The sequence below is a fragment of the Atractosteus spatula genome, assembly GCF_055471065.1.
Source record: "Atractosteus spatula isolate fAtrSpa1 chromosome 10 unlocalized genomic scaffold, fAtrSpa1.hap1 SUPER_10_unloc_2, whole genome shotgun sequence".
Taxonomy (NCBI): domain Eukaryota; kingdom Metazoa; phylum Chordata; class Actinopteri; order Semionotiformes; family Lepisosteidae; genus Atractosteus; species Atractosteus spatula.
The window spans coordinates 201,492-220,797 of record NW_028296622.1 but is presented as its reverse complement, the minus strand read 5'-3'; the positions used below and the strand labels follow the sequence as shown (position 1 = coordinate 220,797).

Below are 19,306 nucleotides of genomic sequence, written 5' to 3'. Positions count from 1 at the left end.
GTGACTGTCTGAGCTGAGTCTGAGGATGTCCAAGAGGAGCTGGAGTTGTACCTGGAGGAACTACGGTCGCTCATTGGTTGGAAGATCCATGGGCATTCAAGAATCATTTTGTGACTAACTGGAACGATTAACAATTGTCCCAGTAAATGCACAAACCCCTACATTTATTGGTGCCTCGTGAGAGGATGCCTACATTTATTGGTTCCCCATGTGAGGATGAGTAACCATGCACTCTGACCTTGGGGTTGTAAACCACTTGGGATGAGACTCTCCCTTGGAATCTCCCAGACAGTGAGGCATCAGAGATGACCATTTGTTAGGGTGGTTGATGTGTCTCAGCTTTGGGAGTTGTTCCTTATCAGGACACTCTATCAGCTAGAAAAAACACCTTAAATGTGAACCAAATGGAATGACCTCTCTGTATCAAGCACCACTTGAGATGAGGGAGAGAGAGACTGGCAAGGGAGCAGCAAACTTAATTCCTGTATTTTAATAAACCTTGCTGCAACAATGGTCTCTCTCCTGTGTGAATGCGCTGGTGGGCTATTAAGCTTCTTGACCAACTAAAACTCTTGCCACACTGACTGCAGCTGAACGGTCTCTCTCCTGTGTGAATGCGCTGGTGGGTTTTTAAGCCACCTGACCGACTAAAACTCTTGCCACACTGACTGCAGCTGAACGGTCTCTCTCCTGTGTGACTGCGCATGTGCCTTTTTAAGCCACCTGACCAACTAAAACTCTTGCCACACTGACTGCAGCTGAATGGTCTCTCTCCTGTGTGACTACGCTGGTGTGATTTTAAGTAGCTTTTTAGACTAAAACTCTTCCCACACCGACTGCAGCTGAAAGGTCTCTCTCCTGTGTGAATGCGCTGGTGGGTTTTTAAGCCACCTGACCGACTAAAACTCTTGCCACACTGACTGCAGCTGAACACTCTCTCTCCTGTGTGACTGCGCTTGTGCCTTTTTAAGCCACCTGACCAACTAAAACTCTTGCCACACTGACTGCAGCTGAATGGTCTCTCTCCTGTGTGACTACGCTGGTGTGATTTTAAGTAGCTTTTTAGACTAAAACTCTTCCCACACTGACTGCAGCTGAATGGTCTCTCTCCTGTATGAATGTGCTGGTGGGCTATTAAGCTACTTGACTGACTAAAACTCTTCCCACACTGACTGCAGCTGAACGGTCTCTCTCCTGTGTGAATGCGCTGGTGGGTTTTAAAGTTACTTGATTGACTAAAACTCTTCCCACACTGACTGCAGATGAATGGTCTCTCTCCTGTGTGAATGCGCTGGTGGGTTCTTAAGCCACCTGACCGACTAAAACTCTTCCCACAATGACTACAGCTGAAAGGTCTCTCTCCTGTGTGAAGGTGCTGGTAGGGTTGTGAAATGCTAGACTGACAGAAACGCTGCTTCTCCCCGTGCCATAATGGTAGTTTGTCCACTCCATCTGAGCAAGGCCTTGAGTTATTCTTCCACATTCTCTGATTGTGCTGGGGTCTCTTATTCTGCAAATGCTCCATGGAATGGTCTTGCTCCGTGTGCTGAAACAGAGCTGTGTTTTCTCCACCGTGATCTTCAGTGTGCTGCTCAGCAGTGTGAATCATCTGGGGCTCGTTCTCCAGCTCTCTGAGTCTTAAACCATCCAGTTCATTCAGCTGTTCCTCTCTTTGGCCAAGAACAGTCATACTCTCCAGTTCAACAATTTTCTCAGTAACCAGATTATTAAACCTGTGTGTAAAATCATCAGATACTAAGGGATCATATGATTGTTTGAGACTCTGCAGTGACAGTCTCTCCACTTGAACAGAACAAGGCCTAATTATTATCAAGCCCTGTAGGAGCTGCTGTTGCTCCTCCCTGTACTGACTCTCCTCTGTGTGCTGTACATCAGTAATGTTCTCTTCACCAGGTACATCAGTCTGCTGCTCTGCAGGGTCAATCAACTTGGGATCCATATCCTGCTCTGTAAGATTTAAAACATCCAGTTCTTCACTGTGCTCTTGTACAGAGACACAGCCCAGTTCATTACAACCTTGTGTAATATTGATTGTGTCCAGATTATTCATCTTCTCTGTAAAATCATCACATACTAAGAGCCCAGGTGTCTCACTCTCAGGCTCTGTCTTCATCATGGCCACAGAGTCCAGATCCCTCACACTCTGTCTGCTGTCTATGTGCTGCTCACTAAGTGCCTCTTTCCCTTCTGCGGAAGTGAGCTCTGTCTCCTGCATCAGACTGGAGCCCCACTCCTCCTCACTGTGCTGCTGTTCAAGAAGAGCCCTTTCCCCAGCGTCGGAGAGAACACTGGCCTCTGAGCCTGTAAACACAGGCCAAGAAGACACGACCTTTATAAGGATAAACTATGTAATAGTTTTATACCTTTAGAGGTGGCTTCTCAAATCATTTTACAGAATGCCAACAACAAAAAAAAAACAAAATTAACACAATGAGAATACGCAGTTAGAGGAGACAGTAGACAGTGGTACTAAGTACAGTAGGAGCAGAGGGGTACAGAACAGTTAAATAAAGGCTCTTCTGAAGAAAAAGTTTTTAAGTCTGGATTTAGAGTTTAGAGACGTTGACTCTCTGATATCCTTGGGGAGAGAGTTCCAGAGCTTGGGGCAAAACAGGAGAAGGCCATGTCACCCATAGAGTGTAGACAGACTGGGGGACAAATAGTTGAACACAATTAGAAGAGCGAAGATTGCAAGGTAGGGAGTAGGGTGATAATATCAGACCAGTATGGAGGTGCCAAGCCAAGACATGGAGAGTCTTATAGGTGAGCAGGAGGATTTTTAAGTCGATATGAAACTTGACAGGAAGCCAGTGCTAGGACTCCAGGATAGGAGTAATGTGATCACTTGTACTAGACGTGGTCAGGGTTCTGGCTGCTGAATTTTGGACATACTGGAGTTTGTTCAATGTGGATTTAGAAACCCCAGAGAGTAGAGCATTACAGTAGTTGATTCAAGATTAGACAACACTTTTCAGCCATAGTTAGTGATAACACAGGGCATAGTCGAGCAATATTTATGAGGTGAATGAAAGATGTTCTGACAACATGCTGCACATGTGGGTCGAACATCAAATATCATCCCCAAGTTTTTCAATTTAGACTGAAGCTCAAGTACAAGACCATCTACAGATGGAGTTACACATTGGTCCTACAAAGGTGATGGGTGGTGCCAATAAGCATGACTTCAGTCACAGTTAAATGAAGGAAATTTTGAGTCACCCAAGTTTTTATATCGGGGATGCAAATAGAATAGAGACAGCCACATCAGCGTCAGGTTTGGTATGGATGTATATTTGAGTATCATTAGCATAGTAGTGATAGCTGAGGCCATGTGATCTAAAAAGCTTTAAACTACACACACGCATACAAGTACACTCACAAGCAATTTGAATTGTTTAAACATAGCGGAATATGTGGGTATAAGGGCATGTTCTGATTTAGCTTCGTCAGAAACCTAACTACCATGTAAAAAGTAAGACTACTGTAATAATATCACTATTACATTACATTTACATTGACACTGCACTGAGAGAGAGAGGGGTTAATACAGACACACCGACTGGACACTACAAGACATTAACACTGCACCGAAACAGAGGTTTATACAGACATGCTGACTGGACCGTACAGTAGATTAACACTGCATTGAGAAAGAGAGGGGTTAATGCAGACACACTGACTGACTGGACATTCCAGTACATTAACACTGCAATCAGAGAAAGGGTTTAATACACACACACTGACTGGACACTCCAGTACATTAACACTGCACTGAGAGGGATTAATACAGACACACTGACTGGACATAACAGTAAATTAACAGTGCACTGAGAGAGGGGTTAATAGATACATACGGACTAGACACTACAGCACATTAACACTGTACTGAGAGAGAGAGGGGTTAATACAGACATGGACAAACTGGAACTAAGAGCATATTACCACTGCACTGAGAGAGGGGTTAATACAGACACATTGACTGCACAACACAGTACATTAACACTGCATTAAGAGAAAGGGGTTAATAGACACACTGACTGCACATTACATTACTTTAAAACTGCACAGAGAGAGGCAGGTTAATACAGACACTGACTGGACACTGCAGGACATTAACACTGCAATCAGAGAAAGGGGTTAATACAGACACGGTGACTGACTGGGCACTACAGTGCATTAACACTGTACTGAGAAAGAGGGGTTAATACAGACACACTGTCTGCAGACAGCAGGATATTAGTACTGCACTGAGAGAGGGGTTAATACAGAAACATTGAATGGACATAACAGCACATAAACACTGCACAGAGAGAGGGGTTAACACAGACTGACTGGACACTACAGTACACTAACACTGCATTGAGAAAGAGAGGGGTTAATATAGACACACTGGATTAATATTCAAGGACTCAATACAGACACAGACCCTGGAAGACAGTAATACTTAAACCAATTAAATAATGTTTATATACACAATCATTAGTATACTTAGTAAAAATTTAGACCAATACAACGTAAATACAATATTTATAAATGTTCATGTGGATAGCTGCGTCAGCATGCGTAGGCTGCAAAGGAACAAGTAATAGGTTCATTCCATTCTGAAAAAAAGGAAAGGAAAAACACGGCTCCACGGCCGAAACGTTGTGTTTTTTCTCTCTTCTTTTTTTCAGCATGGAATAAACCTATTACTTGTTCATTTATAAATGTTGTTTCCTAATGACGTCGGAGTACAAATTGATTCAGTGAAACAATTGTTGAATGTGAACGAGGTATTTTCAGCACCGTAACCGGACAAAACAGTTCAGTTTTCAGTAAAGAATCCCGTTGCTACATCACACAAGTCTTTCCCACGTCACTCTGCATCTCGCCACTATATTCTCACCACTGAGGAAAGTTTTTTTTTATGACACTTTGATAGTTTGTTAGATAACGAGAATGTTTACTCTTGCGAGATGTTTTCTTTAAAATAAAGTTTATTTTAAAAAAAATCTCACCAGTGAGAAAGTTATAGACACTGGTTTTAAACACACTGACTTCATACAAGTCACCACACTGACCTGAGAGCTGCAGTTCCGTGTCCATTTCTTCTTTTATTTCTGCAGTGACTTCACAGGGAAGCGTGTGTCCAACACGATCTGTCTGTTCCTTATCTCCTCCTGCTCCCGACTCCTTCTCCCTCAGCTGCAATCTCCACTTCAGGCTCTCGTTTTCCTTCTTCAGCTGCGCCATTTCACTCCCGACACTGTCCTCCACACACTGCGTGATTTTAAACACAGCACGTCTCACCAGAGTTTGGGAGACGCTGCAGAGTTTGTCTTGAAACTCGTCCTCAGAGTCAGACATCCTGTTTCGGAAAACTTCTGACACTTCATACACGATCGATTTGAGCAACACCTGCATGAAAGAGTCAAGCTGGGTTTGCAGATTTAACAAGCACTCCGCCATCCTTCTTCAGAGTCGGTCAGAAACAAAGGCTGACTTGCGATGTTTAAACAGAACAGCTTCTTTATTTTTATTCTTCACAGATTCTGTTGTCAGGTCTGTGCTCTGTTCAAGCATAAACACAACCGACAAGACGCTACGTTTTCAGAAACTGAAGTTATTAAAAAAACAACTTCTTTCTTTACCTAAAGAAAATGATTCAATCACCTACACGTGGGTGAAATATATGCAGTGTTGCGCAGTATGATGACGTCATTCGTTAACGTGGCGGCGACTTCAAGACAATCGAGAAGCGGAGCTGAGAAAGAGGAGTCTCTGCAGCGGATATAAACTTCACTGCACCTCCTATCGCCACCTAGTGAAGAGGGGTGAATCACCTGCGACTTGCGCCGTTCGTAACTGAATTTTGTGAAACGCAACAGATTTATTTTTTTGCCCTTCCACAACCCTCCTCCCCAACGAAAACGTCTCAAGGGGATTTCTGTTCTACATCTCCCTGTGCAGGTTTTTGGTTAAAGAAAAAAAAAAATCCGTCATTTTCTTGGCAGCTGGCAGTATTTCTTCTGCACCGATAAGCAAGATTTGTATTTCATATTTCGCAAATTGTATGAATGTTGTTGAAAAACAAGTTATCGCAAGAAAGGAAGTAAATATTTGCATGAAACTAAATCAAGCCCTATGTGATTGTCCTTAATTATACTGTAACGCTAACAGCCACCATTGAGTGTGAAAGCCGGCTTACCAGAGTGGTGATGTCTACGCCCTCCCCTGTGGATAGTGGCTGCAGCCACTGGGCTAAAGGGAGATCTCTCTTTAGCTCAACTGGCTGGGTCCCTGTTGAGTGACGCCAGAGTCCCGGGTTCGAGTCCCCAACAGTGGGGGGCCGACCTGATGTGGCGGCGGCGAGGGCGCCCACGTGAACCCCGTAGTGTTACATTGGTGTCAGCAGTATGATGGGATAGCAATTTGCCGAGGACGGCGAGTTAAGCGGGGGAGAGTGTAACGCTTACGGCCACCGGAAGCGTGTAAGAGCCGGCTTACCAGCGCGGTAACGACTCCGCCCTTCCCTGTGATAGCAGGGGCTGCAGCCGCTGGGCTAAAGGGAGATCTTTCTTTAGCTCAACAGGCTGGGTCCCTGTTGAGTGACGCCAGAGGCCCAGGTTCGAGTCCCCAACGGTTGGGGGCCGACCTTATGTGGTGGCAGCGAGGGAGCCCACATGAACCCCGTAGTGTTACAATACATTCTGTATGACAAGACAGGAAGAAAGGCACCTCGGGATTTTGGACACAGGATCTCCTGTTTACTGAGAGAAGTTTTAACCATCTGGCAATTTTCATGTCCAAGGAGCTCAATGTGCTTTCCGTGTACAACATCGTGTGCTCTTCACCCGACACTGAAACACAGCACAAGCTCAGCATCTTGACATCTCCCAAACAGAGCCGTGCAGAGACCTTTTGGTGGGCAGTGGCTCAAAAGGAGAGAAGGGGCACTTTCCGGGGCCGGATTTGTTGCATTAAAATATCCTGGACACAAATCATGCCCGCTTGTATTTCTGTGTTTTTTTTAATTCTACAGGAAGTTTTAATGTGACTTCAGAGGCATTACAATATTCACAACCTTGGCAAAAAAATGGTTGTCCATAATTGCTGATTATGTTTGATTAACAGACACAATATTATCCCCCCTCTACTGAGCATATACTTTATTTTCCTGAAATAACACATCTTAACTAGAGGACAGAGCAAATAAAAGAATTACCATCTAATTACATGCAATACCAAATACAATATTCTTCCATCATAAGAGCAAGAGTTCACATGATAACACATCAAATTAATAGTTTTTTTTTCCCCAAAAAGTGTCTATTGTGGGACAAATATTCAGGAAGTTTATCACATTCTCTCTTGTGCGTTAGACTTTCAGCAAGGAAAAGTGAAATTTTTATGATCCATAGACTTGAAGTACAACGTAAAATTGTTTTATACTGTATATACTTTGTACCAAGATCTCTCAGAAACAAAAACAAAACAATAATAATAATAAGAAGAAGGCAGTCTCTTCTATTTCTGTGAATGAACCATATATATATACAACAAAGAATATGCATGTTAGCTGTTTATATAAAATGCAAAAAAGACTGGCAAAAATACAGAAGCAGAATTGTCAAGTGGCAGAAAAAAACTTGGGCCAATTGAAGATGGTATAGTAGGCTGACACCAACAGCAACAGTATCAGATGTAGCTGCAGTGTATTGGCTTGTGGAAACATATTTACCTGTGTTAATACAGTTCTTCTAAATGGACAGAGAAACACGAACAGACCTAAACTTAACAATTAGTTTCAGTCGCTAAAACTAGAAGTAATGATACTCCAGGAGCTGCTGAAACTCACAATCTCAGCATGACTCTGCTGTATAAGTATGCTGACCTATTGCACCACCGGAGCAGCGTGAGTCCCTCTCCTCACACAGACTGATGCTGCACAAACAGGGTGAAACAAGCAAGGTTTCGGCTGTGGATCCATCTCCACATGAGGGAAGGGGACAGTAATACAGCAAGGAAAAGACAGGAGAAGACACTGAAAGTAATGTGCTCACTGCAAAAGAGGAAGGAGAGATGTGGTCAGACATAAAACAGATTGGTGAATAATTTGAAGCTACTTTTTTGTTGTCAATTAGCACATGGATTTCCCTTCATCTGTCTTCCTATGGAGGACATGACGGGAAAGGGAGAGGACATGAATCTCATGTACAGGGGGATACTGAGGTGTGTCAGGGTGAACGGTTCCCTCATGATCTTCTTTCCCGTGACCAGGTGAGTGTGGCAGGGTTGCCCTCTGTCTGCCCTGCTCTTCTCCTTGGTGACTGAGCCCTTGGGCCTGGCGATCCGCAGGAAGGAGGGGGTGCGCGGGGTCACCTTGCCTTGGAGCGCTGCCACCTCACTGATCTATTAGTATGCCAGTGACACCACAATGATGTTGACAGAGGTGGCGGAGATCCAGTCCACCTTGGAGGTGGTTCAGGCCTACTGTGCTGCCTCTGGCACCAGGGTTAACCTGGAGAAGCCCGAGGTCTTTCTGGTGGGGAAGGCAGACACTGCCCTGCTCCTTGGCTACCCTTCAAGGTGGAGACAGGTCACCTGAAGGTCCTCGGAGTCTATATTGCTACTGATGAGTAGGCCACTGGGCTTCTGCTGTGGAAGGAGAAGCTCGTTAAGATAAGAGTCAGACTTGGCAGGTGGAGACGCAGGTCCCTGATCTCGAAGGGAAGGGTCCTGTTGGTCAAAATGCTGTGCCTGTCCACCCTGTGGTACCCTCTATCTGGATGCCTCTTCCCGAGAGGATTGAGAGAGAGATTCAACAGCTGGTGGTGGGCTGCATATCGGGGGGGAGAAAAGAGAGAAAATAAACACAGCGTTTCGGCTAAGGAGCTTTCTTTGGGTTAATTAAAAGTAAATGGTTAGTTAAAGTTAACCCAAAGAAGGTGCCACAACTGAAACATTGTGTTTCCTTTCTTCTCTTTTTAGCACGGAATAAACCCTTTACTTGTTCCATTATTGGTAAATATTCATTTAACCCTATTTTCTTTATTTTAGCTCTTCCCCACAGCTCTGCCAGGGAACAAAGTGCATTTAATTATATCAGCTTAACCCCTTCTCTGTAATTGTTTTAGAAGTGGGATTCTCTTAATTACACTGTCTTTGTGTGAAGAGTAATTATAGAGGTGGAATTTAGTTTAGTTCAGTGCAACAGTAGTTATTTACCTTATACATGCAAAGGAGATGACCAAGAACTGCTAGAAGTGATAGATATGTTTTTTAATGAGTGACTTTAGGCAGTTGCATAGTAGCTTGAAAAGGCAAAAAATAAAATAAAATGGATAATAAAAGCTAAAAACTGAAATGAAGCACATTTGTCAGGAGCTAGAATGGACAGCTGGTCTTTTAATTCTGGGGAGACAGAAGTAAAGACTGGAAGGCCAGAGGAGAGTCTGGTAGCCTGAGTGCAGGTAGAGGAGTCACTGGCCTCTGAACTTGCAGTATAGGAAGTTAATGAATGGATAGAGGTGTGTGAGCCGCGGCTCCAGTATTCCTCCACATTCAAGGACACTGGCTCCAGTATTTCCCTGAATCCTTGGACATTGGCTCCAGTATTCCTCAGAATTCCCAGACATCAGCTCCCTTATTCCTTCAAATTGCCAGACATCGGCTCTAATATTCCTCGGAATCCCGCCAGGAAGTTGTGAATTCAGCAGCTCCAGTCTGAGCTCTTCTGTGTTCGTACTGCAGTGCCAACAGGAAACGATTGACTCTGATTAAGGTCGTACTAGCATCACTCCCAGTAGCCCAGCATTGCTGGAGAAACCAAATTCTGCTCTGGTGCTGGACAGACCTGACCCTCCTGCCTGGTGTTGAAACTTGAATGCAGTTGAAACTTTCGACTTTTTGTATGATGACATTTATTACTCAGTACCAATAACACTGCTGCTATTGATGGAGTAGAAATTATTGATGTATTGGCAGTTTTATCTGAGGTGAGAAGTCCTAGAATACCTCCTATAATAATGTTAGGATTCAGAGCAAGAAATATTTTTCCACTTCACCTCACCTAATGATATTGCATTAAATAGGCTGAAGTTGGCTTCTTATTCGCCAGCTTCCTTTTATTCGCGTTTTCCGATCCACCTTAAATGCTGCTGCTGTGATGTTATGTCGCCTTTCGCCTGTAGATGTCTCTCTACAGTCATTTTTAAATGTGCTAATCCTGAATCCTTGGACATTGGTTCCAGTATTCCTCAGAATTCCCAGACATTAATTCCTTTCTTCCTGTCTTGTCTTATAGAATGTATCACTATGGATGATCACGTGTAGCTTGATTTTGTTTAATGCAAGTTTTCATTTCCTTTCTGGAACAACTTGCTTTTCATGAAATTCATACAGCCTGCAAAAGATGATATACAAATCTTGCTTATTAGTGCATTCTCTCGCTGTTAGAATATTAAAATTTACAACACAGATTTGTTGGAGAAATTGACAAGCAAAAAAGACAGATGGACAGTATAATTATGTCAGGACTGTACATTTGTATTTTAATACCTTTGTATATTTACCTTAATTGTAATTTACATGTAACCTTAAATGCTGTTCTATATCAATTAAGTTTGTTATATTTTTAAATAGTTTAACTGAGGGTGCAAGGGGTCTGTTATACCTTGCGAAACATCCAAGACAACTGTAATAGAGGCTCAGATTTTCAAATTTGCTTTAAAAAGAAAACCACAATTTGTGCAATATAATCCCTCAATATCAAAGTTCAGTTAAAGGATTTGAAGAAGCAACAGCGATTGGAGAGTACATTAATTTTGGGCTGATGAAAATCAAGTAAATAAGACAAAGGCAAAACGTGAATTCACTGGCACTTTCTGCATATTTACCACGACCTTGCCTTCTGATCATTAAAAATCATTAAAAATCTTAAAATCTTGCATTTTGCAAGAACTTTTAACATAGCAGTTTTCATTTGGGACATTTAGAACATGGCATATGAGAATATATGGGTAACCGAGAATGAGCAAAGGGTGATGGCACTTTCTGCTTATTGCATGAAACTATCTCCAGGTTATAACAACAGCTCAAAATTCTGACACTGAGGTCTGAGAGACAGACTATCAAAATCCTGAACTTCAGGAAATTTAACTGTACCATTTTTAAAATATGACCCTGTAAACATGGCATGTCCCTCCTTCCTCATTACCAAAACATCTTAAAATTCCAACACTAAGGTAAGAGAGACAGAATCACTCATCATGAACATTTGTAATTACGACACTTCACTGTTGCATTTCTGCGTTGTGACATTCTGAACATGGTATGTTAAAGTATATAGAATATCTAGATCAGGTCAATCTAATTGCAATACATAGTGATTTGTCATTGTCTTACTTCCTGAATGTACAAAACATTTTTTCAGTGATTATGACATAAAATACACTTCAATGTCAGAATAATTAATCATGGAAAAAATGCCTGCAGTGGACATTCATAGTTGTGATTATAGGAATGTTATATACAGTATCAAGTGGGTAGCTGTTCCTGCATGCGTAGGCTGCAAAGGAACAAGTAAAGGGTTATTCCATGCTGAAAAGAGAAGAAAAGAATCACAACGTTTTGGCTGTGGAGCCTTCTTCAGGTGTGAGAAAGACAGGGCAGTAAGCAAAGATAATTTTCTTTTTATCTTTGCTGACTGCAGTTTATCTTTGATGACAACATCAAAGACGTTAAGGAATTCGTACGGCTAACAGCTCCACATCAACTTCCTTTTATAACTAACCTCATCAGATCCCTCAACCCCCAACTCTTCCGGTTTCTCACTTCAGAGAAGGATAAAAAACTCAATCATCCTCTACAGAGAAAAACCATCAACACCCCTACCACCTCCACCAGTCCTAACCTTGTTGTTACTATACCCCCTGACCTTTCCCTTTCACCCCTTTGCATCCTCAGCTAACATATTTTAAAATTACAACAAAATTAGATAATATAAGATACATATGTCAAAATATCAAAACTGCACAGTACTAAGGTAACAATGCTTGTCAGGTTCTCAAACAAACCTGCATTGTATTTTTAAAATATTTCAGCAGAGGATTCAACGGGAGTATAAATGACGATTCGACGATCATTTTTCTTGGGTGAATATGGTTTTCTGGGGAGTTGCGATGTTGCGCATTATTGGACATTTCCCGGTGATCCTGACACGTGTTAAACACTCGCATTTCCTGTAAATATTAAAATGGTTAAGGTTTCGCTGAGAAATGCAATCGACCTTTGCGAAGACAATGCTTACATCGCAAAAGAAATCCATCCCTGGGTGGACTTAAACCACCAACCTTTCAGTTAACAGCCGAACGCCCTAACCAATTGCGCCACAGACACTGACCGATTCTCTCGAATCACAAGTTTCCGGTTAAAAAAAAATCTCTTACCGTTTTTTTTTTTGCCAGCCGGTAATATTTCTTCTGCACTGATAACCAAGAATTTCATTTTTCGCAAGTTGTGTGAATTTCTTGAAAAACAAGTTTTCCAGAAAGGAACTGAACACATGCATTTAAGGAAATCAAGCCCTTTGTGATTGCCCGAAATGGTACGTTCTGTACCACAAGATAGGAAGAAAAACACGGCTAGGATTTGAATCTAGATTCTTTTGTTTAATAAACAGGCGCTTTAACCAACTATGGCACGGTGACAGGATGACCATCACCTTTTAGAGCCACTTGGACACACCGCTCTGAGACATCTGCATTCAGTAAGCGCTGAGCCTGCTCTCAGACCAAATTGCCTCTTTTACATAGCAGCCCCGACACTGAGAAACGAAGAGAACTGGCTTTTATCTGGCATTTTTCATGTCCAATGCGTTTGACATCTCCCAAGGGCGACAGAGTTCTTTTGCGACACTATTTCTTCTTCTTTTTTATTTCTGTACGCTTTGATAGAAAAAACGAGAAATCGTGCAAGGGAAAAATGTCCTTTTTTCATAGAGAAAACGTGCACCAGGAAATGTGTTGAGAAGAAATCATTTAACACGATATTAACTTACCAGAGCAAATGCTCACCCGTCGAGATCTGCTTTACTACAAGAGTGAAGTAGAGTGAAAGATTTGATAATTTCTCGGCGTTGTGGAAGAAAATAGTCTTTCTTTGAATTCTAAATCAATCGGAATTTCAGTGCGATACATAAACCCTTTGTCTGATTTAAAGAGATTATATTTTAAAACTCATAAAAATGTAGAAAACACCTGTTTCTCACTTTGAAATTTTAGACGGGGCGGTGTATTACTAGCAGCAGCGCTGAGCACACTATGGCGCAATTCAGGTTATGTGATATACTGTACTAGTGGTTTAATAAATAATGCGTCTGATTTCGGATCATAAGATTGTAGGTTCGACTTCTACCTGGCTCGTGTAAACTTTATTCAGGCTCCGCAGTAATAGATGTCTATTATGTAATGAAACCTGCTGCACCTGAAAGCAAACGTTGGGTCTGTTTCCTTTTTTTTTCCAGCACGAAATAGCAAATCGTTACAAAAAGCACCAGCTAATGCCCAATAGCGGTTTTTTTTTTCAAATTACATTTACTTCAGGCTTCAGACACTTTTTAATAAAACAAAAGTGTCCTGAAACTCCCTAGCAGGTTTGCTTGAACCTGTAATAAAAAAAGTTATCTGAAACTTCCAGGATTCCATTTTCTGATGTAGCTGTCTCTGAAGTCAGACGTGCTGTTGAACAGATGTGAACTGTGCCTTTTCTGTTGTGTTCAATGATATTCGCTGTGTGAGCTCCACACTGCGTGTCCTTTTCTGCTCTATTTTGTTTAGATTATCTATGTGGTGTACACACAGAACTCAACTGTATGGTGTGAATTCCGTGTTCAGGACCAGCAGAACCTGAAAAACTATGAGCTGACCCCGACGTGATTTGAACACACAGCCTCCTGAGCTAGAATCAGACACGAAACCGTTGCGCCACGAGGTCATAGCTGTCGGCGCATTCGAATTCCCCAAAGGAGAAAAATTAGCTTCACAAAAAAAATATTTTTTTTCCTCCTGTGAGGACACCGCTCTTCTGAAGAGAGTCTCTTCTTCCCAGACCACATTTTTTCCTGCGCAGCTGTTGTGCAGGTGTTGTTTTCGATAACAGATCCAGGAACACTGATTGTTTTTCCATTTTTTTAAGTAAGTACCCCATGGTGCAACTGTAACACGTCTGACTCTAAATCCCGAAGTTAATTCTCAAAGTATATCGGAGTCAACTGATACTGATCAGGTTTTGATGCTGCTGAACCCACAGCTTTATTCATAATGTCCATCCCTTCTCATCAAAACTCGTATTTTCACAGGGTACCATTCAGAAATCGCAGTATAGAATGAAAAACTCCAGTAGATGTTGGTGATTTTCCTTTAAAAACAATTGAATCTCTGGAAATTTTACGGGGTGTATCACTTTTACTGAGACCGAGGAGTGTTAAGCTGTACATGAGTCTTTGTGGCTCGGTTGTTAACCAAAAGGGTGGTGGTTTGAGCACTCCCAGGGACGCTATGAGCCTTTTAATGAACACACCCTCTTCACTTCATTTCTCCACGGCCGGTCTTGTACAGCAATCAAATACAGAGCCCGTAGGGGGCAGTAGGCTCGCAAATATAGCTCACTGTGTACATAATGAAGAAGCAGAGGTTAGTTTCTCATCTGCATGTTGCAGAGCCTTACGCGACTCGTACCAACAGCTGGGGATTGATCCCTGCACGGGCTATTAGTTGAAAGACCATTGTAAATGACGTGTAACAGATTTATCCAGCTGGCTTTTATGTTTCATACTAAATTGCTATCTTGAAACCAAAATAATTAGAAATATGGAACACAACCGTTGTTCCCCAAGAAGGAAAGCTGTTTTACATTTTAATTTAATCCAGATTTTAAAGACAACTCCGCCCTCAAAGGAAATCAAAGGAAAATGTTGTATTAGCACGAGCTGCACAGGCTCTGAATCAGACCATTTCAATTAGTCTGATCAGTGCAGGGCAAGTTAATGTAGAATTATTGCTTTGTTTGTCTCTTGTTTGTATATAAATGAATATCTCTGAAAACTTAATGTTAGTTTTTAATTTAGTTTTAGTTTTACGATGTAGGTCATGCATTGACATATGCACAAACACACGAAATGTCTCATTCCTGATTCAGCTCATGCTCCATAGGAGAGAAAAGATTCCTCCTGTTTTTCGTACAACCATATCAGAACAGAAGCCCGTGTCACCCAGCTCTGATTCAAGATCGAGTCGCATCTTCAACATTTTGTTTTTGTTTCTGATCATTATTTTCTTAAGTTATGATCAATATTGAACTTTTTCGAAATAAAACAAAAATAATCAAACATGCAGGCAGATTTTTTAAAAGTATTAGGTGTTGACAGGGCGCTCCTTCGGAATAGTCGTCAGAAAATGTGAGAAAAGGAAAGTTACGTAAACTCTCACGCACACCATTAAAGATTGGAATCTGACAGTAAAAACACTAGCTGTCTCCCCATCGGTAATCAAACCCCAGTTTCCCGCGTGACAGGCAGGGACACAAACAACTTTACTAACTAGGAGCGCTTGCTAGCTATTAGGAGGTCTTTACTCTTAAGTATGTTACTGTTTTGGGTTTGGACTTTAATTTTCCCAATACCAGTTTTTTACAAAAGTAAAGGCACATGGCACATGTGTGCCACATCACGTCCGGGTTTAGTGACAGCTACCTCAGAGATTGTAAGCTGGGTAGTTTCAGATCACTTTTTTTTAAAGGTTCAAGCAAACCCGAATACCTTTGCAAGAGACATTTCAGAATCCCAGTCAAATCCAGTACAATTGCTGGATCCCTCGAATTCGACTGAACTATAACACAGATCTGCAGTCCATGATTAGAATACTGTGGGTGTGTTGTATAAGCCATACCTCCCAAAATAGTTCGAAGACAGGAGATGCATCCTCGTTTAGGAATGTGGTATAAAGTGAAATGGTCTGGGAAGAGTCCTACGTTTGAACAATTCAAAATAGACGTAAAGGGGTATTTACAGACTCTTTCTAAATGTAAGAACAAGCTTTGCTGACCTTATCTTTATTTACCTTGTGTAATCGTTTTTCATAAAGTGTAATTGTATTATAGCATGTGCCCCTGACGATTTTCTTGATACGTTATATGTGCTCTTGTTTGTATTGTATGTAGTTTTGTTGTTCAAATACAACGTAAAAGACACAACTTTCCGGATGCGGCTGCTGTAAAAATAAAATGACATCAAGGGTGCTGTACGCAGAGGTCCGAAACCTGCTCCACAGAAGATCTTTATCCAGAGGTGTTAAAGAAGTCGAGATCTTGCCATGAGAGGGGAAGCATCTCAGAAAAAGCAGGCACAGTCGGTTCCACAGTCATAATGCCACTGTCGGGCGACAAGAGCAAAAGCCACCCGGCTTCCTCCAGGCAAGTAATGAGACAAAGAGAGAGGGCACAGCGGGTAGTGTGGCCGAGTGGTCTAAGGTGCTGGATTAAGGCTCCAGTCTCTTTGGGGACGTGGGTTCGAATCCCACCGCTGCCAGGTGCTTCTGTTGAGACCTCCTTTCAGCTGACTTCTGACAAAAGGGAGAGAGCTGCTTTTGTGCAGTCTCTCAAGAAACTAAGCAAAGTGTTCAAAGATACTTTGTCAGCTTGACATCAAGGCAGAAAACAAAAACTTTCTTGCATCCGCTCAAACCAAATGCGCTTTGCAACCTTTTGCGTTGTAGGGAAAAACAACCGGTTCAGGGACGCCAAATATGTAATCATAGTGGCTCTCTGAAGGCACCAGTTCTGTAGGGTTTGGGCATTTACTGAGACAATTATTAATTGTAGCAGTAAATCACAAAGTTGATTCTTTTGATGGCTTTAGAATCCAACCATGCGACATAACTCAAACAACGCACACACACAGGTACTAATACACGAGGATACATTTATTAATACACAGAATATGCATATAAACCTAACAGATCTTATCGAGAGGGTTATCAGAATACAAAAGGTATATATTCAATCAGTTACGAAGTGTTACACATCAAGAGGACATACGTTCAGTATATCATTCATTTAGACCGTTTCATAAATGAACTTGGTTATAACTTCTACATTAGATACTCAAAACAAGTACATAACTCTTAGGAATTAAATTGATATCAACTGGTTTGGATAACAATTGAATTCTCGAGCTGTAATGCATTGAAGTTGAATACTCATCCAATCTCTGGGGATTCAGATCTCCTGTGGGCACAAAGGAACAGTTGCAGGCTTGTGCTGTCCAATCCGCGCTCTCTGGCTCCGTGCCAGGCTGTGCTGTGCGGCTTGCGACGGTGTGCTGCTGATGCTCACTGACCGGCTAGTTAGTGTTGGCTTTAACTAGCACAGTTTGTGCACAGGAGAAAAGATGACTGTGGGTCCCAGCAAGTCAGGAAGAGGACCGGTTCGTTCCTGATGAAGCGCTAGTTCTGAATAGTGATTCAGCTGTCCACAGTTCCGACCTGTTGCTGGTTACTCTCTGGCAACCTCCACTCTAGACTCTTAGAACAAAGGAAAGTTCTGGCACTCGGACCCACTGGCCGTTCCGTGGTTGTCCGGGCTGAGTCTCAGGATGGTCAGGAGGCGCGCTGCGAGAATGTCCTGCCCTTGGGAGCCTTCTGCTCCTGGGCCGTCCTGCCCTGGAATTCTCCTTTGAATTCCCTTTAGAACAGTCCACAGAATCCTCTCCAGAATCTTACTGAATCTGAATCTCAATCTGAATCTCCCAGGCTCTCTGTGTTGCCTGTTTTTACCTGGAGGAACTTCAGCTCGTCGATTGGCTGAAAGTTCCATGGGCATCAGAGTCCCACGTGGGTTACTCGGCCCTACCAGTCCCTGATTGGTTGATTAAGGTGAGATATGAGTCACTTAGTCCTGACACTTAGTAATGCAGTCCAGATGTCCAACTGGCACTCCCTAGACAGATAGGCGCCAATGGATCACCATTGATCATGATAGCCAGGCTTAGCTAAGTGCATCCCCCTTTGGGAGCTGTCCTTATCAAAAGAAAACATCTTGCATGAATAGTTTCTCTGTGGCTGCACAACAGAGATGAACAGAGAAATGGGGCCTCATTTGGGAAGCTCAGAAACACTTAATTCTGCCTTATTATTAAGCCTCGCCGCTACAGCGTTATGCAGGGAACGACGTCTGCCGAGATCACTTTTGAGTCAATGCAAATTGTAGTGTGCCCTCCGTTTTAATGTTGGTTGTGCTGGCGTGCTGCTTCTGTCTGTGAAACTCTGTGGGAGCCTCTTGACTCCCCGTGTCATGCTGCGTTTCTCTTTCATTGTACTGGGAGTGGTACCGTTGCTTCTGGATAAAGTCTGTCTTGGGTCATTCCAGACAAGTCAGGTATGACTGTGCTTCACCACAAGAAGAGACACTTCACTTGCGAGGATCCCAACAGTATATTTCTCCTTTCAGAGCCCATGGGAGTGAATTTCATACACAATTAAAAAAAGGCTAATTTTATTTAGAGGCTTCAGACACTTTTTTAATTAAAAAAGTGACCTGAAACTCCTTAGCTTTCAGGTTTTCTAGAACCTTTAATAATAAAGTGGTCTCAAACTTTCATTGTCTGATGTAGCTGTCCCTAAAGTTGAACATGATGTTTTGGAGATGCTGAGATATTGAGAAGAACTCAACTACATGGTGAAAAGTCTGGGTTCAGCACCAGCAGATGGTGAAGAACTCTTAGCTGACCCCAACCTAATTTGAACTCACAACTTTCAGAGCAAGAATCATCTACACTACCACTGTGCCACACCCTCTAGTCTTCTTTAGCTCCCCAAAGGAGAAAAATCAGTGTCCCAATGTCTTTAACAAAAAGGAAAATTTAGACAGGCTTTCATTTCTGCATTAAGAACTGTTTGTGCTGTCCTGTAATTGAGGAAATTTACCGCCTAAATCAGCAAAGAATTCTACGTTTGAACAGTTCTAAATAGACTTAATGGATATTTACAGACTTTCGAAATGTAGGAACATGAAAGCTGTGTGGACCTGTGGTTTTTATTTACTTTGTTTAATCTTTTTTTCCATAAAGTGTAATTGTATTATTTATGTGCCCCTCACGAGTCTATTAATACGTTATATGTGCTCTTGTTTATATTGAATCTATTTTGTTGTTTCCGGAAAATTCCGGATGCGTGCTGCTGTAGAAATAAAATGACATCAAGGGTGCTGTACCCAGAGGTCTGTAGCCTGCTCCACAGAAGAACTTTATCCA

The 19,306-nt window shown here is 42.2% G+C and overlaps 1 protein-coding gene and 1 non-coding gene across 2 annotated transcripts in view; one reads left to right on the top strand and one right to left on the bottom strand.

Moving 5' to 3' along the window:
- Positions 1-5,469, bottom strand: part of LOC148812526 (uncharacterized) — a 140,764-nt gene extending 135,295 nt beyond the window's left edge. The window contains exons 1-2 of the mRNA XM_088908507.1: positions 5,082-5,469; positions 2,253-2,322 (exon numbers count right to left, since the gene is read on the bottom strand). Of these exons, the coding sequence (XP_088764633.1) occupies positions 2,253-2,322; positions 5,082-5,469 (458 nt within the window). The remainder of the gene's footprint in view (positions 1-2,252; positions 2,323-5,081) is intronic.
- Positions 5,470-16,503: 11,034 nt separating this feature from the next.
- Positions 16,504-16,585, top strand: trnal-aag (transfer RNA leucine (anticodon AAG)). The gene has a single exon. It is a non-coding gene; the product is annotated as a tRNA-Leu (tRNA).
- Positions 16,586-19,306: the final 2,721 nt, after the last annotated feature.